Source organism: Tachypleus tridentatus, chromosome 12, assembly GCF_004210375.1.
Source record: "Tachypleus tridentatus isolate NWPU-2018 chromosome 12, ASM421037v1, whole genome shotgun sequence".
Lineage (NCBI taxonomy): Eukaryota > Metazoa > Arthropoda > Merostomata > Xiphosura > Limulidae > Tachypleus > Tachypleus tridentatus.
The window spans coordinates 48,508,281-48,535,344 of NC_134836.1; the positions used below are offsets into that span (position 1 = coordinate 48,508,281).

The 27,064-nt window shown below is 32.5% G+C and overlaps 1 protein-coding gene across 1 annotated transcript in view; it reads left to right on the top strand.

Annotated features, from left to right (window-relative positions):
* Window positions 1-4,638: 4,638 nt before the first annotated feature.
* The window catches only part of Cog8 (conserved oligomeric Golgi complex subunit 8), a 44,647-nt gene continuing 22,221 nt past the window's right edge, over window positions 4,639-27,064 (top strand). Inside the window, exons 1-5 of the mRNA XM_076469205.1 lie at window positions 4,639-5,148; window positions 9,866-9,937; window positions 20,842-20,966; window positions 22,698-22,801; window positions 23,910-24,081. Coding sequence (XP_076325320.1) covers window positions 5,037-5,148; window positions 9,866-9,937; window positions 20,842-20,966; window positions 22,698-22,801; window positions 23,910-24,081 — 585 coding nt within the window. The 5' untranslated portion in view covers window positions 4,639-5,036. The remainder of the gene's footprint in view (window positions 5,149-9,865; window positions 9,938-20,841; window positions 20,967-22,697; window positions 22,802-23,909; window positions 24,082-27,064) is intronic.

A 27,064-nucleotide genomic window follows, 5' to 3' on the forward strand; every position in this document is an offset into this window, starting at 1 on the left:
AAAAAAATCAAAAACAGAAGTTCCATAGCTACTTAACTCTGTTACATAAAAATAAATTGTAAAAAAAACGCAAAATAGAGAGATTTACTAAACACGTCAAACATCAAGAAATTATTCAAATAGAAAATAAAGTCATAACAGATCCTCTCGCAAATGAGTAGATTTCTCTCTCTTACAAAAACAACAACAATCTAAATTACTAGTTACGTATTTGTAACGAAATATTAAAAAAAAAAATCATTTTGAAAAATTATGGGAATAAACTTAACAGTGTTATGGAAGAAAGAATCTTGAAGTTTTGGTTTCTTTAACCATCTAAGCAATACGTTGTTGCTTGTGGCAGGACAAATTAAATTTTAGGTTGTACATATTAAATACAAGCCTAAAGAGAGTGTAATGTCACTGTATATGTCATCGATTAGGCTGTATTTGGAATATTGTGTTCAGTATTGGGCTCCTTACTTTAAAAAGGACATTGGATTATTGGAAATGGCTCAGAGTATAGTTACTCGCATGATAATTAGGTCGTTTTCTCTTGAAGATGAAGAGCTAGATAGAGTCCGATTTCAGCGTTCAAAATTATTAAATAAACTGGTAATTTGATGAATCATCTTTTTTCATCCTTACTGGTGGGAGAGGTAAGACTGAGGAACACAATTGTAGCTTCTAGCAGGGTAGGAATCATCTTCAGCTACGATGGCTTTAATTTTCCAGCAGGCTGGTTGATAATTGAAATAGGTTATCTTCAGATGTGGTAGATGCAGTTAGTTTAAAAGAATTTAAGAAAGCTTGATGAATGTTTGAATGATAAGAGTTGGCTTTAAGTCACGTTATTGTTGTTTTTTGACATTAGATTTTAGTAAAGTCGATCGAACAGCCTAAATCAACATGCCTCTTGTTAACCTTAAATTATATATATGTGCAAGTATACATGAAATATTGTGTTCATTATGAAGTAGCTACTCCCCTAACTTGTTTATTATTCAACAGCGCGTTTAAAATCGTTAATTTTGTATGGTTAGCTCTTATTTACATGTTAGTTCTTTTTATTTTATGAATATGGATGGTACAGTTACGACAGAAAGTGTTCGTACCCCTGCGTCGTGAGTAGTTTTTTCATTATAACTTAAAAATTATCACGACAAGGATAATGAAAGTACAGTATATTATAAATATTATACTAATACATATCTACATAAAGTTTTATGTAAATTGAACGACAAATAAACTGTTTATAAATAAATAACCAAACGTAGGAGGGGCAGAAAGTGTTCGTGCGTCTACTTTAATGGTCAGTTGTGTAGCCTTTCAGGTGAATTACTTGACGCAATCTCTCCTCGTAGACCTCCATGATCGTTTGACAGTACACGACTGGTATTTTCTTCCATTCTTCTTTGCAGAAGGCCTCCAACTCTTGCAAGTTTTTCGGATGACGCTGATGAACCTTTGTCTTCAACTCATGCCAAACGTTTTCAATTGGGTTGAGATCGGGTGACTGCGATGGCCACTCCAGAACGCTAACGTGGTTCCTCTGCAACCAAAATTGCACATATTTCGATGTGTGCTTAGGGTCATTGTCGTGCTGGAAGATCCAACGACGCTCAATCCGCAAGTTCCGAGCATCATTCTTGATATAAGTGCCTAATATATCAAAATACATTTCTTTTTTCATGATTCCGTTGGCGTGGTGAAGGCTGCCTACACCAGAAGAGCTGAAGGAACCCCATAGCATGATCACCGTGTTTAACTATAGGGACGTTGTTCTTTGGAAGATTTCGTTCCCCCTTCTTACTTCAACCCCAGTTTCCTTTACCAATTTCTGTATATCATTACGTGTTAAACGAGAGTTCCTACTGACTTCTCTGAGAACCTTCCTCTTGGTTCTCTCTGGAATTTTGGTGGGGCGTCCAGAACGAGGGAGGTTAGCAGTTGATCCTGTAAGCTTAAACTTGACAATTATGCTTTGAACAGTAGATTTCGGCACATTAAGTGTGTAGCATAACCGGAAAGAGACACACGAGACTTGTATTTTAAAATAATTCGGTTTTTTAAATCACTGGACAGTTATGATGGCCAAACAGATAATGACGAAGACGGCGCTAAATTGCCGGAAGTACATTTTTTGCTGGCTAAATTCCAATAATTATGAACCCAGTGTCTAGTTCTGAAATGGTATAATGTAGTTTATTCACCAAACTAAACAAAAGTTTCACGGGAATATCAGTTTTTTTCACACGTTCTGAACTGTACGAACACTTTCTGCTCCTTTTATGTTTGGTTATTTGTTTATAAACAGTTTATTTGTCGTTTAATTTACATAAAAGTTTATGTAGATGTGTGTTAGTATAATATTTATAATATATTGTACTTCTATTAGCCTAATCGTATACTTTTTAAGTTATGAGCAAAAACCCACTCGGGACGCAGGGGTACGAACACTTTCTGTCGTAACTGTATATATTTTATTCACTCTATTGATATTTCTATTTGTTACTCAACTTTTAAAACATTCGTATATCATAAGATACTCATATAAATGTTATAATGCATTTCAATAAGATAATAAGACGGCTCGTTATGACCAGGTGGTTAGAGCACTCGAATCGTAATCTGAGGGTTGCGAGCCTGAATCCCCGTCATAGAAAACATGCTCGCCCTTTCAGCCGTGGGGACGTTACAATGTGCCAGTCAGTCCCACTATTCGTTGGTAAAACAGTAGCCCAAGAGTTGGCGGTGGGTGGTGATGGATAGGTTCCTTCCCTCTAGTCTCACACTACTAAATTAGGGACCACTAGCGCAGATAGCTCTCGTGTAGCTTTGCGCGAAAACTCAAAACAAACAAATAACATAATAAGAAACCAATGGTTGAAAGAACTGTTAGTGCTTTTTTTTATTATTTTACTGAATCTAATGAAGAGCTGCCCACGAACAATAAGATATCATTTTTACAACTCAGAATTATAGGCTAGAACAGAACACTTGAACACAAGTCGCGCCACAGAAAATGAAAAAAAAATAATTCGTACAATATACACAAAAAGAAAATAAATTATTACAACCTATTAGCTACTCCAAACTATTTTACTTGATTTTCTTAAAATGTAAAAGTAATATAGTCTCAGTCTCGTTTGCATTTTCTCTTGTCAAAAGTTGGTGTTTGTTCAGAATCACTATTATTTTGTTTTCGATGAAAGAAATTTATACTCGTCCCCCAGTGGCACAGTGGTATGTCTGCGGACTTACACACTAAAAACCTGGTTTCGATACTCGTGGTGGGCAGAGCACCAATAGCCAATTGTGTAGCTTTGTGCTTAATTCTAAACAAAAAAAGTTTATACTCTCAGTAATTTTTTATAATTAAAACAAATCTGCTTAAAGCATTTTTACCTGAAAAAATTGAGTTTTTAGAATCACCAAATATTATCTTAGAAGCGTGAACCTATTTTCATAGCCAAGTATATTTTGTACTTTTTATTAAATTGGTGAACAGATTATGATTTCTCGTTCGCCAACTTAGTCACTAATAAATTTGTTAAATTCTTTATTGTTTAGTCAGGTCATATGTTTAAGTCTTTTGGACCTAGAATTTAATTTACTGGGGTAGAACATTTTCTCTGTTATGTACACCGCTAGTTATTTTAGTAAAATGGTTATGCTTTTCAATATGGTTTGGTTTGGTTTGTTTTGAATTTCGCTCAAAGCTACTCGAGGGCCATCTGCGCTAATCGTCCCTAATTTAACAGTGTAAGACCAGAGGGAAGGCAGCTAGTCATCACCACCCACCGCCAACTCTTGGGCAACTCTTGTACCAACGAATGGTGGGATTGACCGTCACATTATAACGCCCCCACGGCTGAAAGGGCGGGCATGTTTGGCGCGAAGGGGATGCGAACCCGCGACCCTCAGATTACGAGTCGCACGCCTTAATACGCTTGGCCATGCCGGGCCTTTTGCATTATACACTGTTTGTCCATACTTTGTGCCATTTTCTTCTTTGGCACAGTAGAAGTCGCTGCATTACAGACATTTATTAGTTTCAAGCTGTTGTTAATAGCTTTATCAAACAAAGTTATTAAAGATAAAATATTTTTACAAAGGCATTCTTAATCTTATTCAACTCAGAATGAAACAATTCGTTATTTCTTAATGATATATGAACATGATTGACTAATATTCCAATGAATCTTTCTTTGTAAGTCAAAGGTCCAAACCAGCATAATGCGTGTATAGTCCTATTTATGCAGGTTTATGCCAGTGCGAATTCTATGTCGTTGATCTGAGTTGTATTCTGTATTGAAAACACTGATCGCACTCTTCAAGCATCTGTGAAATACTGAAAATACACAATACCGTGTACTGTAATCTCAAAAGAAGTTAATATCCACTTATTTGTGTTCAAAAGCACGCTGTGCTAATACGATAGATCTTCCGGTGGGTTTGTTTGTTTGTTTTTGAATTTCGCGCAAAGCTACATGAGAGCTATCTGCGCTAGCTGTTCTTGATTTAGCAGTATAAGACTAGAAGGAAGGCAGCTAGTTATCACCACCCACCGCCAACTCTTGGGCTACTCTTTTACCAATGAATAGTGGGATTGATCGTGACATTATAACGCCCCCACAGCTGAAAGGGCGAGCATGTTTGGCGCGACGGGGGTGCGAACCTGCGACTCTCAGATTACGAGTCGCACGCCTTAACACGCTTGGCCATGCCCAGTCAACTTCCGGTGGGACAACGATATATGTCTGTATTTTATATTCAACATGTTAAATATTCTCTTAAAAATCAGTTAGTAATATTTTGATACTGAATTTAAAACTTATAACCGTAGTTAGTGCAATGAAATACTTAAAAGAATTAGTTACCTTGTTGAAAACAATAAATAAACTCTCATAATCATATTTTAATGTGTTGAAGGGAAAGAAATCTAGAGTTTGTAATGACAAATTTCTATACCACGTATCATATACAAGCCAGATCCATTTCTACACTGTACGATTAAAACTGTCAATAAGGATGACCTCCTCATCGTAAACAATATGGCGGCGATCGAAACTACAAATTCAAGAATAGAAGAGTTTAAACATGGTGATAATGGATATGCTGCTGATGAGGATTTCCTGAGGGCCATTTTTCCGAACTCAAGTCAAGGTATGGTTCTTTATTGTTTCATTAATTTGTAATTAATATTACTTTACAAAGGTTAGCATGAAGCCCAAACTGTAATTTTTTTGTATTTCACTATTTGACCCTTGTAAACTCATTTAAGTTTAACTTGTCCTGAACTTTTTTTAATATTTCAAAGTTCAAGTTCTTGTATACATATATGCTTTCTTGATTTGGAATAATGGCTAACATTTTTGACCACCTTGATATAATTTTTATATTGCATCTGGTCATTACTTGTGTTATTTGCTTCATATTTATTTGACTTGCTATAGTTTTGCTAAATACTTGGTATGCTCATCCTGCTGCTCTGTCACTGTCGTGTCAGTGACAATTGAAAACTAAAAGTTTATCTCAACCACATGTATTGTTTCGAGGTAAATTAAAGGTAATCACAAATACAAGGCTCGTTTTCATTTAAATTTTCAAACTCAAAGCACTAGATAGAACAACTATCCAGTCGTACTCAGGACATCGTGAGTCGAACTGTAAACAGATACAATTTGGCCATAGTAATCGTTGAAGAATAATAGATAAACATTTGGAAATTTCTTTTGGTCATTTTTATTTCCAAAAACATAACTTCACTCATACAAATGTCTTGATCTGAATAAATATTGTACAAGATGTAATTCTGTATCAGAATGTGAACTTACCTATTGTGATGTCAGTTATACAAGACCATAATTAGTTTTATTATTCTAACGTTTTACTAACTTGTTGGGCTTTTGTCTGTTAGTTTTCACTTACATACTCCTATGTTACTCTTGAACTATCACATGTTATTATACTATTCTTATAGAGAAGCCCCCCACAAGTACAGCAGTATGTCTTCAGATTTACAACACTAAAATCAGGGGTTTGATTCCCCTCGGTGGGCTCAGCAGATAACCCCAGGTGGCTTTGCTATAAGAAAACATACAAACATACTTAGAGAGAAAATTACTTATGACTATACTAACTTTCCATTTAATCATTGTCTTAAACATTTATTACTGAAATGATATATTGAGAACAGGGTGAACTTTTGGGGAAATGTGAAAAGTGATTTTTATATGTATCATGCAAGAAAATATGAGAAGTTCAATATAATCAACATTTTCTGAAATGTAAATGAATACTTTTGGTAGAAATACATTTTAAGAATAGTCATACCTAATGGTTAGCTCACTATTTCTTTATCTGAATCATATGCCATTGCCACAAAAATCTCCTACCTTTTCCATAATTTATATTTGTATCATATCCTACCAGTGATATCATTAAACATGAAAGATGGTCCACTGATGCTATCAGGTGCTCTAATAATCTTGTGATTTCCTGAACTTCCCAGTTTTTTTTCTTAACAGTCTTAGAATTGATGTAATCATCTCATTTATCAACAAAAGTATAGATCTTGAACTAACTCATCTAATCTCAAAACAGGTTTTTATTTAATGGGTTATACACCAGGTTACATTTAATATGGCTGACTATTTTATGTAAATTTTTACAACTTTAATATTTGTACATCATGGCAAGATGAAGATTGTGTGAGTTTTATAATACAAATATACTCAAATTCAATATGCTTTTGCTAGAAGGTAATTTATTGCTTTAATATAACTAACAGTTTATAATTGAATTAGAAGGAATAATAAATGAATGATAAACAAAACCTAAATGAAGTAAAATTGGAATTTGCTGTCTCACAAATTTTTTAGAAATGTAATACTTTAATTTTATACTGTATACTGTCAGTGAGCATTCTTGATTTACAGCCAGCCTTTTGTTGTCTATTAGGTACATATCCATCTTGAATATTTAAACTTTTTTTTTTAATTTTCCACAACTGATCAGTATCTCCATTTAATTGTATAGTCCATTTCAAAATCGTCTGCTTCCTTCAAATTATTTTTATTGAACTTCAGTAAACAAATCTTATTTTTCCTGATCTTATGGAGTAGAACAAAAAATCTGATTGAGAAATGATCAGTTTCACTTATTTTGTTGTTTTTTTTCGTATGTGATCCTTCTGTATGTATTTGTATTTAGAGTTTGGAGACAGAAGACAGCTCATTACAAATTCTACCTTGTAGATTTTGTTTCTTTAGTATTTGTGTAGCTTGTCTTAGTAAGTAGTAAAAAAACCATTTAACTAATTGTCATATTCCAGATCTGTTGTTATCCATGATATGTGTGATTTAAATATACCTCATATGTGCATGTTGTTGTTTGTACCTTTATTGTAGTTGAAACATATAAAATAGGAATTTTACCTTCAGCAGTTTCTTTTTTTTTCTTTCTTAGTATATTGGTACATCTAGTTTAAGTAAACTTCAGAATTATTACTTGTAATTTTATAAAAATGGCGAGAACAAAAAGACCATGTGACGGACTGTTACTTCTGTTTGACTAATGTGTCTTGTTTCTCTACCAAAAACAACAAGTCAATTTTAAATACCCTAATCTGCCTTCAGCAATGAGACCCGTACCACATGATCACAGTCTTCCAATTCCGAAACCACCAGAGGAACAGACCTTAGACGAACCAGATGAAGAAACTGCAATGCAGGGAACCAGCAGTGACATTAATCTGGATTTTAAACCGTGCTCCTCAGGTGATCCACATCTCATAACACAGTCAGAATTAAACGATCTGGTCAGAGATTTGGGTCTGTTAAAAGCAAAAGCCGAATTGCTTGTTTCAAGACTGCAGGAATGGTGTTTGCTGTCACCAGGTACAAAAATTTCTGTTTCTCGAAGCTGCTAAGATGATATAACCAAATTAATTGCAGAAGTTGACAGTCTGTTTCTGTGTTGACATCGAAGGATTGTTACTTTTGGTTGTGACCATGATCTGCAAGAGTGGCGTCTCTTTATTGGTTCATCAGTGTTAAGCCTCAAATCTGTTCTGTTACACAATGACAACATTCATCCTTCAATACCTGTTGGCTATGCATCACACATGAAAGAAACCTACAAGAACATGGAAATGTTGCTGGAGCACATCCAGTACAGCAAGTACAACTGGAATATCTGTGGAGATCTGAAAGTCGTTGCTCTGTTACTGGGACTGCAGCTTGGCTATACAAAGTACTGTTGTTTCATCTGTGAATGGGACAGTCATGCCAAAGAGTCACATTATTCCAGACAGAGCTGGCCACTCCATAAAAATTAGTTCCAGGACAGAAAAATGTGGCGCATGAACCGCTTGTCAACCCGGCAAAGATTTTTTTGCCTCCTCTTCACATAAAATTGGGACTTATGAAGAATTCCATGAAAGCAATGAACAAAGAAGACAAAGGTTTTCGTTACTTGCAACAAATGTTCTCAAGAATCACTGAGGCCAAGATCAAAGAGAGCATTTTTGTTGGTCCTCAGATCAGATATGTTATGAGTGACAAGCAGTTCGAAGATCTGTTAGTTGGGCCGGAAAAGATTGCCTGGAAAGCCTTCAAAGACGTTGTTGACAATTTTCTTGGCAATTACAGAGCCCCACATTACATTTAGCTGATAGATAAACTCCTCAAAGCATACGAAACAATGAAGTGCAACATGTTACTCAAGATTCACTTCCTCCACTCACACTCGGACTTCTTACCCGGAAATCTTTGTGCTGTCAGTGGCGAACACAGCGAAAGGTTTCACCAAGACATTGCTACAATGGAGAAACGATATCAGGGCAACTGGGATCTGTCAATGCTTGCTGACTACTGTTGGACACTGCAATGTGATGCACCGGACATTGAACACAAACGAAAATCAGGAGCAAAACACTTTTAATTATGTTGAACTTAATAGCATATTAGAAACATAAATGCAATTAAATACGTTATTGCCGGTAAACAGTTAACTGTCTATTTCTCAGAGTTCTTACATGATGAAGCAAAACCAAAACTATATTTGTGCATACCCACCAAGTACTTGTCACAATCAGCAAGAAACTTTTCACAAAAATTGTTGTGCAGTGTAATTAGCATGGTGATTAATTAGTTGGCAAGTTCCACAAATCATCCTTAATACTGTAGCATGTATCCTTCTGAACATTATGTATCTTGTGTTTGATATAGTATAAGCTAATGATATCAATAGTATTAAACAGTGGGCTCCCTCTGAACTTCTGTAAAACTAACTTTGAAGACATTGGAACAAATTAGTTGTGTTTGGTCTGTTCACAAAATTTTTATTTTGAAGAACAGTATAAACAGAACAGTTAGTTAATTATTTTAAATTAGATTCAGTATATTTTGATTATTTCATTTTTATATATATATGAACAAAAATGAATCACAAAGGCCTGTACAAAAAGCAAAATGTATTTTGCCACTAAATAAGTTTTTCTAAATCTATTTTCTTGTTTTGTAGAAATTATTTCACACATTTAGTTTATAACAGTTTCTACAAAAATATGAATTTTCTAAAAGTATAAAAAAATGATAATATTTCTACTCACTATACATGTGTGTATGACATTTCACCTTTTTTACATTTACTTTGCAGAATTTTTAGTGTATTCATTCTTTTGTCACTTAGCTAAAATATGATCCTAGTTAAAGCTGACTTTTATACTGAATCTGAAAACTGGGGATATTAGATTTGAAAAATGTCAGTTTCATACATGTGGTTTAACTTTACATAATAAATTGTTTGCTTTCTTCTGACATTTTTTAACAAGATGAAAATATTAACTTGATGTTATGATGATGTTTTTTTTATATAGAGGAATTTAGGGAGAATCCTGATGTTGCTACTTACCTTGCCGAACTAAGTTCATATGGAGTTCAAAGATTGGGTATGTATGGAGTTTATTATTTTTGCTGCATATGTATATTGTTTTTATAATTTAATAATATTCAATAAATACTAAAAATAAATATAAAAAGACATTTGAAAACACCATACGTATAAAAGACTACTAAATGTAACTGATGTGTAAAAAATGTTAATTCTTAATCACAAACAAGATGTTGTACATGTTTGTTTTATTCATAACCATTTCACTGTCTTTGTGAACATTAATCTGTACAGTGCTGTAAATTATTCTAATAGTTATATGTAGCCATCAGTATGTTTTTTGCCACTCCTAGTGTATAATTCTTTTTGTCACACACAGATAATGTCGCATTAATAAAAACAGAAGTTTTATTCAGTATAACTATTTTTATTAAATTATTAAAAAAGACACAGTAAAATACAGATTATTTTTCCTTAATTGTTGTAACAACATATTAACTGCAGAACTTGTTTCTTTAAGCTGTAACCTTAATGTATTGGTAAGAATACCTTGTGCATAGACTTCATTTCGTAAGAATCATTAATGAACTTTAATGTATTGTTACTGTATGTTGCATTCACTGAATGTGTAGCAACTGATGTATAGTTATTATTCCTCACTTTACATGTTCTTTTGTATGTTTTTCTTTCTACCTAGAAATATATTTAATGTACATAGAAGTTTATATAGGACATTTAAATTCAACCACTACATTAGATGACCTTTAAGATATTTTTTATTTGAACCTGAGAGAAACATTACACTCTGTTTTTAGGTTTAAAGATTAAGCTGAGTTTTTAGATATTTCATATCAAAGACTGATCAGTAAGTTCTGGATTACTAAACATGACAAAATAATCACCAACATACTTTACCTCCAATAATACATAGGCCTGAAACTCAAAGGACAATCTTTCAGCTCCTGGTTTTTCATAATAGCAAAGGAACAAATTGGCTGGTGATGGTGCTAATTTGATTAGATTTATACTTTGTCAACTTGGTGATATCTAATGTTACATTTTGCATTGTTTGGTAATATTAGGAGTCAGATAAGTGTTACTACCTTATTCTTGTTTATCAATGATAATTTTCACTATAATTCTACAAATATTTATAATTAAGAATAGAGAAAGATAAAGAATGTTAGTAAAAATTGTATGACATAATGAAACCTAACAAAGAAAAATATGATTATATTTAATAAAGTGTATTGTAGCATTAAAATGGAGAGTATTTTGAATGATAGAACAAAACGCAATTTAGATTCTGGAGAAACCGAGTTATAGAATTGTTTATCAAAACTGATAACAAAAATAGCTTGCTATGAAAACATTTAATACTAGGCCATTGATTGGCATCCAGATATTTTATATGATTTTCATAAAGGCTGTTTAGTGTTTATCGTGGATACCTATATTCATGAATAAGCCATATTTTTTGGTAAAATGTCTAGAACAGTTGGACATAATTAACATCCTGTTGATACAGTTTTTATTTTAATGACAAAATTAAAATTTAAAGATTGGTAAAAGTATTTATTGTAGTAGTTTTGATATGGAATCTTGAGTTTAATGTGCTTTTATAAGAGATGCTGCATCTGTAACAGTGGAGCTTTGGTATCAGAATAATAAAAGTGCAACAAAGTTTCTTAAATGTAGTTGGTAAATACAAAGTGCAATGGAAGGTAATCTAATATAAAGTTTAGATCCACTGTTATGGAACAATATAAATGTGTCAAAACTTGTTTTCCCCTTAAACTTGTTATTTGATAACAGTTGATCTAAAACTTTAGTTTCCTTAATCCCAAATATGTTTTTTTTTTTTCAGAAATTATTTCTATTAATTGCCAAGGAATTTCATTCCTTATTAAACAAAATTATATGTTTTAACATCAAATTATTAGAGTAAAAAAATATCAACCCTACCCTCATGGCTATCACCATCATTTGCCAGCTTAGTCCTTTAATGTTATGAAAATACAATGGTTGAAAGACTTTTCTTTAAGTTTCAATCCTTTGTAGCATTGTGATTACTATGATGGTATGTTTGTCATTTTAATTAATCCTTAATATGTTGATAAGTTTTTGAAATATTTTGAAGATCAATATAATAGTATCATATAAACATTTTGAAGAACAAAAACATTAACAATTTGAGTGTGGAATGTATTATTTAAAAAAAACACCATTTACTGTTTAAATTTTAATTGTAAAAGTTTTATTCCAGATTTAAAATAAGGTTGGGTATGATTTAACCCATGCTTTTAGAATGATTAGCATAAATGAATATCGTGATTTGTTTAAAAACATCAGAAATTACTTTCCAAATAACATTGTATGTAATACCATGCAGTCAGTAGTTCTGAACAGTTAAATCTGAATGTTCTAAAGCAACATTTGTCAATAATATTGACATATTCTGGCATGGATATAATAAAAGGGAAAAATCTGCTATATAAAGTTTTGTAAGTAGCTTATTCCACATTTAGGTTTAAAGGTAAAATACCTTTGTTATTGACATCTACTTCCAGGTAGTTAGAAACATGCATAACAAATATGGAACTCTGATGACCAATAATAAATGAAGTGCACATTATGTGCTAAATGAATAGGACTTAACAGTTAAGACTTTCAGCTGTGGCACAGAGGATCTGACTTTTTAAAGTTGAAACTTTTAGTTCATAGCTCTTAACCATTTCAAGAATAATTAGAGAAAATCAAACTCTTTTAATTGATGTATTTCACTATGCCCAAGGTCTCATAGATTAATTTACTGTAATCCTGCTTAAAAGCTTTTCAAGTGTGGTAGCTATTGAGAATAACCATTTGTTATGGAGAGAAGTGTTAGTGATAAGAAAGTGAGTTCATGAAGGAAAGCCTTCTAATTGACAGTTTAAGGCCACAAATCAATAGGCTTATGCATTCCACAGTTACAACTATAAAGGTTCTATATGTATTAAGTAAGAATCAGATGTTGAACTAGAAAATGGATCTTTTTTTAATGTATGTAACATATTTCAGTATACCTTTGTGGAATAAAGTATAATAATCACTCTGTATTTATCCTTTGTCTAACGTAAATAATTGTCAAAGCAGGCTGTAATGAATATCAGGTTACCCATGAAGACATTTCATCAGCATGTTAAAAAGGCTTTCAGTTATTTAATTTTTTCACTTGGGATAAATGCTTTAAGCTATGCTTAGGAGCATCACTCAACTTGTCAGGATGTTTTTTTTTATTTTCAAATATTAAATACTTTTGCTTCCTCTTCTAACTTGGTTCATAGTTAATTTTTTTCTATAATGTTTGCTTAAATTGTATTATCTTTATTTTTTGTGAATGCAATGATTGATGTTGGTATTGTCACAAATATGAAGGTCTAGTGTTTTTTGGTATTATTTTCATTCTTATGTCAGAGAGAGTGAATGTAAGCTTTTAATATATTTAGATATGAAACTTATTGTATGGCATGTTAAACAAGTAAATATCTAAGCACTTACTTTTCAGTAGAAGTAAGAGCTTTGTAAAGTATCTCATTAAGAGTATACACTGTTATGAATTTTGATATACCCTGTTATATCTGGAGGTTCATGTGCTATTCTGTTTGTAGATATAATGATTGGTTATGAAAGTTTAAGTGTTCATGGAACAGTAATGTGGGTTTTACCTGCTGATTCCAGTCTTCTGCATCATTATTTTAATATTTTACAGTTGACTTGAGGATGCAAAGTATAAATAAATAGATGTGTTGATTCATTAGTGTTTTCATGCTATATGTCAGAAAGTATGGGACACCTGTTACTTTAACTATAGGAATGTCCTTTTCCAAAACAAATTATTTTTCAACTTTATAGGTTCTTGATATTGTGCTTCCCTCCACTCACAAAATTAAATTTTTCCATTTTATGCTGCCCTCAATATGCACATTTTTTTTTGTAATGCATGTCACACCTGTGTATTAGAATCAAAGATTCCAGCATGTCTTTCATGCAAATCAACATGCTTTATCTCTCCACCAATAGGAAAGCACTACTATTACATGAGACATGGCTCACTCTATGTGCCACGACTCTACTATCACTTCTGGTTTGGCAGTGATTGAGTTCAGAGATCTTTTGTTCCTTACTTCTCGAAGTGGTTTCACTTCATTAAATTTACTTTATTTCAAAAATTATTTTTCCACGTCATTTTCAAAAGTGTTTGATTTACCCATGTTCTGCTGCAAAAAAATTCACTTGTTTGTTTGTTATCAATTATGAATTCAGATGTAAATAGTACCACATCAGGTACATCTTATTTGTGTAATGCCAGAATTCAGGCTACAGGTACAAAGAACCTGTTGGGGAAATTTTTAGCCTTTATTTACAGAGACATTGAGGTTTACATGGGACAAACTTTGTCTCCTACTGTTGCCTATCTTCCTTCTGAGCTTTCAAGTTTGGCCAAGCTGACGGGAATTTCAATCATTTATCCGACTAGAGTTTGCCATACCTTCCCAAATCCTACTTCAGGATTCTGTTAAGTCCTTATTGGCTTTCTCAGATTTCACATCTAAAGTATGTAATGTTTCATCTATTGCTCCTTTTTTGTATGGCCTGTTTCCATCCCTGTTAAGTAATTCTGTTTCCCAACCATATTTATTTTTTCCCCCTGTCCTCTGATAATCAGTCTCACACTGAGCATTTTGCCTCTCAATTAATATGTATCATCCTCTGTAGGTGTCATATCAGTCCTCTCTCTCTTATTTTAGGGCAGACTGTCCACACCTGGACCAAAAATTGTTGGATTCAGTTTTGTATATTTGCTCCACACTTCATCTTACCACTTCTCAGTACTACGATATCATCTTACCATGATGATTCTTTTGTGGTACCTCTGCTCAGTCCATTTCCTGTCTGAGGCTTTTAACAGGAACCATGAGGTGTGTTTTGGATATGTTTTTTCCCTCTTTACTTTCACATTAGCTTCCTGTTATCTTTGGCTCTGACTCTACAAGTATGGTTTATTTGTTGATGGAATCTTTTGGGTTGTGATATTATGTTTCATGGACCTGTCTCATGGCTCCTTATCTATGGGACTTTCAGCTGGCCCCATTTTTCAGACATTTCATGTTTAACATGATCCTGAAGTCTTTGGAGTTGAAGATTGCTTTGGTCCAACAACCATTTATACTTTCTCATCTGATGGCCCATTTCCCAATTAGAGGTGAGCATTTCACAAATTATTGTCTCCTAACTATCCACTTCACAGCCCTTGCCTTATCCTCCTTCCTGTAGTGCCACTGTTTTTTTTTATTTTTCACTGTGACATATGGTACACCAACAACAATTCTGGTGACTACCCAGTGGGTACAAGTCAGGTGGGAGCTCATCTGGTAATTTTCATTTATCAGTGGAGCCCTTTCATCTCTGAGGTTTGGGTTCACCAAATTTTCTCAGGGAGATTCTTCATATAATTCTTATTACTGTTCCTCCTTTGTCCCACATGCCTATTTTCCTTCCTTCTCCTCAGGATTGCTTGTCACACTAGTGTTTATTTAAGGTAGTGCAAGATCTCCTCATACAACAAGCTATTAAACCTCTTCCAAGAGGTTTGTATGGTTTCTGCTCCCACCTGTTTGTAGTTCCTGAAAAAGACAGGGATCAACTTGTCCTGTCTCAGTTGATATGTTTAAACCCCACACTTTATCATAGTATCCTACCTTATTCTTCAGTGGGTTTTTTCTATAGGTTTGTGAATGACCAAGATGGACATCTTCATTGCTTATCTGCATATTTCCATGTTGGATCATTTTCATCTTTATCTTTGGCTTGTTCATTGTGGGGTGGTGTGCCACTTTCTCATCCTACCCTTCAGACTGGCTTCTGTTAGATAGTGCAAACTTTTGTTCTACATCTTCATTCTCTGGGGTTGAACTTTCATTTTTATCTTGACAGCTATCTTCTTCTTTGTCATTCCAAACAGGAATCAACCTGTCATACTTGTCAGTACCTTCTCAAAGCTGCTCATGTGTCCTGGTTGATCAAATTGGAGAAGTCCTTCATTCCTCCCACCCAGTACCTTATTCATAGGGGTGTTTTCTTCAATACTCATCTTAATCTTCACACTAGCTCTTTTCTATGGAATTAGCCATTTGGAATGCCCTCTCTGCTGGTTCTGAAATTCTATTACTTTTAAGGATGTGGTCTTTTATGACTTCTTGGTTAGGCTCATATGCAGTGCCTTTAGTAGGTCCTCCACAATTAGTGGAACCTTACTCAGGACCCTTTAGATGCTCCTATAAACCTTCCTTTCTGCATGATGGCAGTTAGACAAGGCCCCTATATCATTGGTTGTCCCATTCTCTCCTTCACAGCCATGTTTGCTCAGGGTTGAGGTGTGTGGGTCTATCACAAGGAGACTTCAGGTTATTGGCCTGTGTGGGAGCTCCTTGCTGTTCATCAGGCTTTGGATCACTTTTTTCTTATCTCCAGATATCATCTGGTCATGATTCATTCCAATAATTTGAATATGGTGGCTCATACCAATCACCAAGGTGGCACTAATTAAAGATCTTTGTTTTCTAACATCAGGTCTTCTCTTTTGGGCCCAAAATCATTACATTTGTTTGATGGTATGTCACATATCAGGTGCTTTTAACCTTGTGATGGATCTTCTTTCCTAATCCAACTGGTTTTACTTGATGGAGTAGTCCCTTCATCTACATGTTTTTTGGTGGTTTTGCAAACAATGGAGTATTCTGCCTTCAGTTATCAGTTACCTTTATTTTGGTCACTGGGACCCCATCCTTGGGGTTTGGCTACAGGTGCTTTCAGCCAGGATTGGTCAAACTTTTATGTTTATTCTCCTATCTGATTATTTCATGAGGTAGTTTTCCTTGTCCATATCACTCTGTGCAAAATCATTCTGATTGCTCATCACTGGCCCACTAAACCATGGTTTGCTCAATTACTCCAATTACAGTTGCTTTCTCTCATCCCTCTTCCTTTACTCCCTAACCTTCTGCATCCCACACTTCATGTCCTCCATCCTCATGCCTGGTTTTTGTCCGGTCCCTGGCAAGGAGATCTAGTTTCTCACATCAGGCATTTAATTTAACTCATTCCATTCATCCTTCATCTGTGGCTGTGTATCAACAGTTATTCCCATCAGAAGATCTGAGATTTTAGATGTAGCTGACTTACCAAGTACAATCTGGTGTGCCCTAGCCATTCTACATCATAGGACACATTTTCTATTACCCACCTTACTTCTGTGGGATTGAGTTTCCACATTTATCCAATTGTTATCACTTTCCTGTCTTATCCTCTTCCACTCAGATGTGCTTACTCCCTCACTTTGCCACCATGTTTTTTTTACTAGCTGGTCATGGTAAGATGATATCTGTTTCAGAAGTAATGTGGTGCCCCTCTTTCGATCATCTGATCTGTTTCTCTCTTCTATAGAAGTGTTCTTTTGATGGGTTCCGGAAGGTACACCTGTTTTTTTCTCATGCCAAAAAATGTCCAATAGATGCTTTTATTCTCTCACACTTCCCACCCTCCTTTCTACAATCATTCAATGCTTATGTCTTCTGCCAAAATTTAAAATTCAGTAGTGGCACATGGAGAGAGTAATTCGTCATCTGATAGTAGTGTTCTCCTATTAGTAGAGAGATGATGCACAATTATTTGCATAAGAAACATGCTGGAATCTGAACACTTGTGACACACATTATAAATAAAGCTCAGAACAAAACAAAAGAGTAGCACAAAATGGGGAAAGCTAATCTGATGAGCAGAGAGAAGCACCTGTTTGAAATAAATTTTCAGTATAGGAAAATTGCAACTTCTGAGTTTTCAACAATTATTTTTGCACTACTCCTTGAAGCGTGTTATCAACACTAAAGGATATCATCTGTGAATCAGAGTTTACATTTGACTCCTTTATTGTGAAGTTAAGTGGCCGTTCTTGTGTACTTGGTGATATGAATTACATGATATTGGTATCCTTTGGATCAAGGTCTGTTTTCATTTTGTTATTGTAGATCTTTTTCAAGATTCCCATGAAAAATCTAGACTGCTTTCTTTATCAAATATTAAGTTTTTACTGATGCTGTAAAGCTGTGATACCAACAGTACCATAATCTCTTTGTTCTCTTTTAGCTTGGAATGGTAAGCTGTTAAGTTTGCCAAAGTTGTCATCATTTCTCAGAAGTACACTTTATTAGAACATCTGTTTACTTCCTTATATTGTGTGATGCTGACTTATTTTATATGTTAATTAACACAAACAAAGACAAGTGTTCCATTTAAGTACTCTTGGAAATTTTGTTTTCAAAAACGATTCAGCGTTACTTTATCTTACATTGTTTGATCTCATTTCTGCAATCAACTGAATTGAATCAAATAACTTTTTCAGTTTTATCTCCATAAATTGATCCTCTAGTTATTAGTGGGGGACCTCAATGTATTTGTTGTATTTTGTATTAAGCACAAAGCTACACAATAGGCTATCTGTACTCTGCCCACCACAGGTATCGAAACCCGGTTTTTAGCATTGTAAGTCCACAGACATACTGCTGAGCCACTGGGGGGCCGGGGACCTCAACCTTTTAGGAATCACAGAATAATGTAGTACAGAAACAGGTATTGATGCTATAACCACATAATTTACATTGCAGGGTTTTCTTTGGACGTTTTACATTTTCTATGAGGTTTTGAGATCATCTTACTCCAACATTAGTAATCAAAATTAATTTAGGTATATTAATAATGTTATGATGTTTTGTCAAATTCATTTTTTAATATTATACAACAAACTAACTATTTAAATATTGTAAATATATATGTGTGTGTGTGTGTTAATGATTTTGTTTGTTCTTCACAAGCAGTGAAATTGAAAACAAAAATATATGACATAGAGTCCTAATGCAATTTTTGATTGGCCATATCCTCTGCTGTAGACTGCAGATTCTCCTTCCAATTTCACCTTTTTAGAAAAGAAAAGGAATAATTAACACACACACATATGTGTACAGTCATTAAACAGTTGTACTTTGTTTTTTTTAGCATACTTCTAGCCTAAGTTTTGTACTTTGATAAAACTTGGAAAGCTGGTAGTGTTGTCACAATGTGGGAAAGATCCTTGTAGGTGAAATTTTTAAAGAGATTCTTCCTGCGTGATTATTAAAGAGTTTAAACTTTTCTTATAATGTTTTAAATCTTTTATGATGGTGTAATATACACAAGTTCATCTACACACTTGCATACATTAAGTATTTGCACTATAACTTTTGATACAGCATGTGTATCTTCACAAAACTTGGTAGATTTTTAGTAAAGATTACAAGTTTTATCTCATTAAAATATCTCCATATCAAATTTTTCAGTGAAATATTTTTACTAAAGATTTGTTTGTGAAAATAGTGTGTGTTGTGTTACTAGTCTGACTGCAAAGTAATTTCATGTTATCATTTAAAAAAATATTCTTCAATCCAGTAATCTCTTAAACCTTCTAATTACATATAAAACATTTGTTTTTGGTAAGACTTTATATTTTGTAGTTTTCTATACTCTTAACTATGTTAGGTCTGTCACTTGACCAACCTCGTAACCATCATGCTAGAATGATTATATATTATAACACAAAAATACAAATGTTTCGTCTAAGTAGCTTAAGTCTCATAACTCTATATATTTATATTTACTATTATACCGACCTTTCAGTCATGCCATTGCATGGCTTGCACTGACATGGTGCACTAGCACTCTTGTTACATATCCAGTAATATGATACTGACCTTTAGTCTTCCCTATCTTGGCTGTGTTTTAGTGGACTAGTATTTTGTAATATACAATCACATATCAAGTATGATACATTATACGTATATATAGATCATTACTATTCAGAAATAAATTATTAAACTTGCTTTTCCTAAAGTACAAAACAACAAATCAAGAAGTAAAACAAACACTTATCTCTTGCCTTGCTACAAACTTTGTACTCATTGCTACTGCACACATGTTTCTAAGTCTTTTATAATTTCACATGTGGAGGATGTGAAACAACAATTATTTTTAGGTTATATATATATATATATATATATACAGTTGAATAACCAAAAAAAAATCATAAAAACTATACTGACCATAGAATTCTACTATAATTTATTAAATTTAGTAACTAAGTGGTATTTAGATTTTAAAAAATATGAATCTTCAAGCAAAATAAAAACATGGCCTACATTCCTGAAATCTTGGTTTGAAAGAATGTGGCAGCATTTTCACAGATTAAACTTGCTGTGAAAACCACTAGGGGGACATTCCAAGTTGTCAATTGGTTATTCAAGTATCATATATTGAAGGAAGTGTGTATAAGGGACTGATTACAAAAATAGAAAAAAATGTGAATGTGGCCATTTATTTGGTTCAGTACATAAGCCATATCTCACCAAGATAAAAAAAAATGTCAGGTTCTTATTTTATATTCTAGCTTGTTAATGTTGGTAATTTGAGCTCCTAATTTGTATAAAACTTAGTATTTTGACATCACAAACATCTGATTTTAAACAGTGCTGCATTCATCATACTAGATCACTAACTAAAATCTATATTTAGGTGTGTTTGTTTAATATTTACTGTTTAAATTAAGAAATTAACTCGTATATAATATTAAATTTTGAATGATAATTTATAATTTGGTTCCAAACTTATTGACATAAATTTATAATATAGTAGTTTAATAAAATTTTGAATGCAACTGAACAAATGCAATGACATAGCCTTTGACCCATGACCTGTCATAAAAAGGATTAATTAATTGTTGGCCTTCACTAGACTAAATTTGTTTATACAGTATATTTGTAATCAAGTATAAGTGATAGCACACATGTTTGAAACAAGGTAAGTCAGTTGTCTGATGAAATATATTTCTTCAACTAGCTCAGGAACCAGAATGTCTTGCTGAAGAAAAAGCAGCTGTTTTGGAACAAACACAAGATTTGGCTTCAGAAAATTACAAGACATTTATTCAGACTGCTGAATGTTCCCATCAAATATTCCGAGATGTAAGTTTAATTAATTTCAGTTTTTTGCTATATGACACATTTTAAAAATTTAACTTTGTAACTATTCTTTCCATATTTTACAATTAAATATTAATATTATATAATATTTTGAAAAATCTGTAATTTTTTATTAATTTCAAAGCCTTTTTTATTAATTGGATATGAAAGTTTAGAAAGACTAAAATTTGATCCAGTCATTTTATTTTTGAAAAGACATATTTTTAATAGAAATTTTTATAAGTCATGTAAGTTATTTGCACCCAAATTTTTAATTTTCAGTTAAAGTATAGTAAGACCCCACTTTAAGCTAATCCATTATAGAGATCTTGTCTCCTTGAGAAATTGTTTTTCATAAGAGAGAGGAAACAATTTTATAAAAATCCATAACACTCCAAACACTTCTTTTTCATACTAATGATATTAACACACTAAATAATATTTGTTTAATAAAATAATTCAACAACTAACATAGAATAGTAAGATGCAAAAAGTAGATGCTATCCCTTAACTGTAACAGTTTTTTTGCCATTTAAAGAGGTGCAGTATGAACTATTAAAATATCATCTATCTACAGAATGTCCAAAAAAAAACATTTTATTAGGAAGTGATCTTAAATCTCTATACAGAAAACAATGTAACATATCATTTGGTAGACAAAAACCTTGCCCTGTCTATTGGTTATAACTAATATAGTTGTAAATGTAACTGATAATTACATGCATTGACAAATCATGAAAGAGAATGTGACAAGTGAGTGTGAAAGGAAGGATCTGGTTTTCTGTTTGATGTCTCTGTAACCAAACAAGATTCATGACTAATAGAAATTTGTTTTCCAGCAATGATAATATTATAGTGAGTAATTTACATTAGATTTCATACTTTTTTGTAGGGCTAAGGAATACTAAAGAGAAAGGAAGTATGCTTAGAGAAACAATGTCACAATATTTACACTAAGGGAATTTTAGAATTTTTTAAAATATTGCAGCAGTGAAGTTGTTCATTATAAAGAACCAAATGATATCCACTGCTTCACACACCTGCTGCCTTTCTTGCCTACCGTCTTCCACCCTCAGGTCGGTGCAACTTCACAAATCAACACCAGTTTGATATGTTTCTTTGTTTTTTAAGACTGTTTGTGATTGTTCTGTAACAATCAGTGTTTTCCAGTACTTATATAAAGCACTTGTAAATCATTTACGGGTAAGAAACAATGCTATCAGTTACATATCTCCATATATGGAAAGTTAAAATTACCCTGTTTATTGTTGATTCATTTACAGTTCTTCTTAAGAACCTTTCTGAGTGTTAAATGAGGTGTTACTGTATGGAGTTATATAATGTCAATAAGCACAACTGAAATTGATGTCATTCACTTTGCTCGTACGTGTCACTTGTTAGTCTCCTATTGAATCAGCATTAAGTTTATATGCTTACACTGCTCAAGTCTGGGGGTTGATACCTCATGTTTAACAAAGCACAGTTAACCTGTATTGTAGCTTTGCACTAAAACCAGCAAGCACTTCTTAAGAATGAGGTTCAAGAATATAAGTCAAATGAACTGGATAATATTATCTAAGCTTTATGAAATATGGTTCAATCTATTTTAGCTCTTTAAGTCAATCAAATAACATTATCTGAAGAAAGTAATTGATGCCCATTTCCATCATTCATGAGGAATACACTGCTTATATTTCATCTATTCAGGAAAATTGATAATTATATTTTTTCCAGTTCAACATAGTAGAGGAGAAACTAGTTTTGTTACTGGATAAGCTACCTAATTTTGCAACAAAATGTCAGTTTTTCAAGGAAGAATCTGAACAAATCAACTTAAGGTGAGAAGATCTTAATTTTATGTAGATATAAAACAATTTTATTTTATCAGACATTTTTCAGTCTGTGAAATTATTAGATGTGTATCCACTGTATTTTTCTTATAATTTCAAAATTAGAGTAGAAACTATGCAGTCATTACAGAAAAAATAATAACATGTAATAACTTTTATATGAATTTAATTCTAATTATCACGAAGTTAGGATAAAAGGGGCTTTAGTACGTTCCCTTGTGTTGTAATAAGTACTTTAAGATACAGACAAATAGTGATAGAGATATATATATATATATATAAACCATAGCACAATTTCATAGCAATGAAACATCAAAAGGAAATGAAAATAAACAATAAAGAAATGAAATAAAGGATATTGAAATGCTTTTTAAAGAGTGAACAGAAAAAGTATTTAATTAGAACAGTGTTTTTAAATTGAATGAACTCACTTTGAAATACTAACATTCTTTTCTTGTTGAACTTGTTCTCATTTTGTCAACAATCATATGATCTTAAGGTCAGAATGTCATTGAGAAAATTACAGAATGTGTGTCAACTTACCCAGAATTATTCACTAATACTGCCTTCCACATAACTCATTGTAACTGTCAGAATAATAACTTTTTATTTACGAAAGTCTCATGATAACATCAAAGCTAGTCAATACATATGCTAAATCCTGGTCTTGAATGTGTCTCAGAATCAGTTTACTATCTGCAGTAACTGTTAACATTTGTAACACCTGTTCTCAAGTGACATGAAAAATGCAATTAACTTATTCTCTAATAATTATGGCAAGCAATTTGTGAAGAAAAAGTTTCCTATCTTCACATAAATATTCAATTAGCTTTGAGAATTAATTTGTGTGTCGCATGAATGTTTTTTTGTTACCCACAATACACCTTTGTTACTTTCAAAATAAGTTGAAATAATTCACTGTGCATAGAGCTTGTAATTTCATTAACTTGTATCAAAATTCCTTGAAACATTTTTTTGTAAATACAAAGGATTTTATAGTGAGTTTAAAGGTCAGATATTACTAAGATGGATTTCTAGTATAGATATATTTGTGTTTAATTTGTCATAATTTATATTTTTCTGATTATATTTTTAGAAGGCACCAAGCATCACAAACTTTGTCTAAGTACACCCAACTACTTGATATCCTGGAAATTCCTCAGGTTATGGACACTTGTGTTAGAAATGATTATTGTGAAGACGCTCTTGAGCTGGCTGCTTACGTACGAAGACTTGAGAAGAAGTATTCATCAATTCCTCTAGTTGCTGTAAGTACTATATGTACATTCTTTGGAACATAAGAGCCTGCAAACATTAAAACTTCATAACAGCTATATCTTTTAAAACTCACCTTTTATTTAGCAAGTTGTCATCAGACAAATATTATAAGTATCCAGATTAAACTGTATAGAATACTCTTGATCATTAATAAATGGTTACATTTGTCCACTAATAAGACCAGAAAATAATCTAAATTACATTCTATAAAAGAAAAAGGATGAAAAGAATTATGAAGCACCTGTTTCAAATTGAAAGAGTTTTATATTACTTTTAATGGAATTATTCAAATGTTGCACCAGAACAGATTGTGACTAAAAACATGGCAAAAACAAAGACATGTTGATTGATATCTTACATTTTTTGTTTTCATAGAGGTGAATATCAGTTTTATGGGCTAATTTTTAGCTTTGACACTACACTTTACTAGTAGTGTTTATTAACTATATATTGTTAATTTGAAAAATTTGATTCAAATCTAATCCACATAAGTAAAAACATATGGTATGGATGAATAAATTTGTAATTTGATAAGTATCCTAATCTGTCTCAAACTGTAGGCAGTTTTCTTTGAGACATATGATTGTCAAAAACACCAAAAATGATTTATAGTACATAACAATCAAAACATGTCAAAACATACACAAGTGCAAAAATGTTGAAAACTTGCTATCACACACATTTCAAACTTTTGGTGATATCACATAGTATTGTGTGCACTGAAGTGTCATTTTATAATGTTTTTGTAATCAATTTGTGGTGTGTTCTATGGGATTCTGGGCATCTAGTGATTAGTATACTAGATTGCAAACCTTGAGGGTTCATGGTTTGCATCCCATGCTCTACATTTTGGAGCTATGGATAATTATAAGAGTGATGGCCGTAGCTACTGTTTTAAGTATGGTAGTACTAAATAGTAGAGATCAACCAGTATTCCAAATAATTCATGTTCTGAAAAACGGACCAAATATAAATAAATATCATATAAATGGTAAAGATATCAAAAACAAACATAAATATCTTTTCAACCCAACAGATACCACTACATATTTATTGATAAACAAACAATAGTTTCTAAAGGTAAAGTACATACTTTATACAGGTATAACATAAAAAGTAACAAACAAGCATATTAAAAAAAGATCTTAAAATGAAGTAGGAACCCTGCTGTGAAAGATAATGAAACAAGAATTATATTAGAACCAGGTAATCCCTACCTGGCACCTTTAAACACTTATCAGTAGGCAAAAGTAAGGATAAAACTTTATCAATTTGCGATTGTGGTTTTAATTATTGTAAAAGTAATAGTCATCAGGGGTGTGCCTATACTAAAAGTTTATAAAAGTTGTGTCCATTCATATAAAGAACTGAAAAATTAGTAAGGAAAAAACAATTAAAAGTTATCCATATAGCAAAATGAGACAGTGTAAATTTGACAACCAAAGTAGGAATTGAAAACCATTTTAAACTTTATCCAACTAGTATCACACTACTTGTTTGTGTATGTTTTATTGCATCATTTATTTTGTTTTGGATACTTCTTATGGTAATTCTAGGAATAATTAACGGTACCTACTTTGTGATAAAATTTTAATTTCCTATATATTTGATTAGAGTAACCTGTTACTTAGCAATCAGTCTGCCTTTGCTGTAGTCTATCAGTTCAAAAGTTTGTATGGTTGGTATAGATAACTCTTATATATATTTCTGTGGAAGTTTAAAATAAAAACTCTGATTACAACAAGTTACCATTGTTTTAATTCTTTTATGTGTAGGAATCTTGTGCTCCCTCCTTTTCTTTTAGGTACACATATAATATCATACCAACAACATTTTAAAGAAAAACAGTTCATATATTTCTTGGAGTGACAAAGTGTATGTGACATGAATCAACTGTAAATTTTATTTGGAAAACAGAAGGCCACCTTGGAATCCTCTCGTGTTGATAGAGTCTTTTTGAATAACTATCTTCTTTAAGCCAGAGCATGCTATCATTAACACTTGAAATAATCTTTCCTCAAACTAAGAAATATCACCTGATGACAGTTTTGAACTTGAAACTTTGAAATTCCAGTGCAGTAAGTAATTCATGCTGAAACAACCTATCAACCTGCCTGATTAACACCCCAATAGACAAAGACACCTTCACGTTATTGCAACCTGAAACATCTTGAGTTATGCCTTATCAGTCATTATGGTGCAGCCCATCTTCACATATATCATTTGCAACTTGTTATTTACAATAGCATTTATATATCTTCCCCTGTGTTTTTCCAAGATTGAGTCCTGCAGGATGTGATAAGGCATTTTTCTTAGCATAGTTAGCAAAAAGCTTTAAATAACTAATGCAGTTACAAGTATTTTATAAAGTTGGTTGGACCAGATGGAACTATAGCAGTTAAATAATTGTGTGTTTACACGTAAAGAGAAGTTAGAGTAGATGAAAGTATATTCTTTATTTTTAATATTTTTCTAGCAGTATCCTTTAAGAATGAACATAGTTGGCATTTTGATTAACTTGACTTAAACAATTATAGGTAGTAACTTTAAATGAGTTTTAGAATTTAATAATTTTTATGTTACTTTTTTTGATACATTCATTGAAAATCTGAATAAAACTGCCATCATTTAATTAATAAGTTCACTGTTCAATATAACTATGTTTTACCATGCTTAGAAAGAAAAGTATCCATTCAGCCTGGATACCACATTTTCTACACCTCAGCATGTTTATTTTTATAGACTGTAACCTGAACACTGTTGGTAAAGCTAAAAAGTAAACTTTGTTAACAATTTTATAATGTCCAGTTTCAAGTCAGTTTGAAATAAGAATAGCCTATGCTTGCATGTAACTGTATCCAGCTGAAGATATGTAGTTTTCTTTGGTTGTATTTTGTATATTTCTTCCATAACATTATTTCGAATAATTTTTAATCTTTTTAATGTAAATGTTAGTAGAAGCACAGTTTTGCT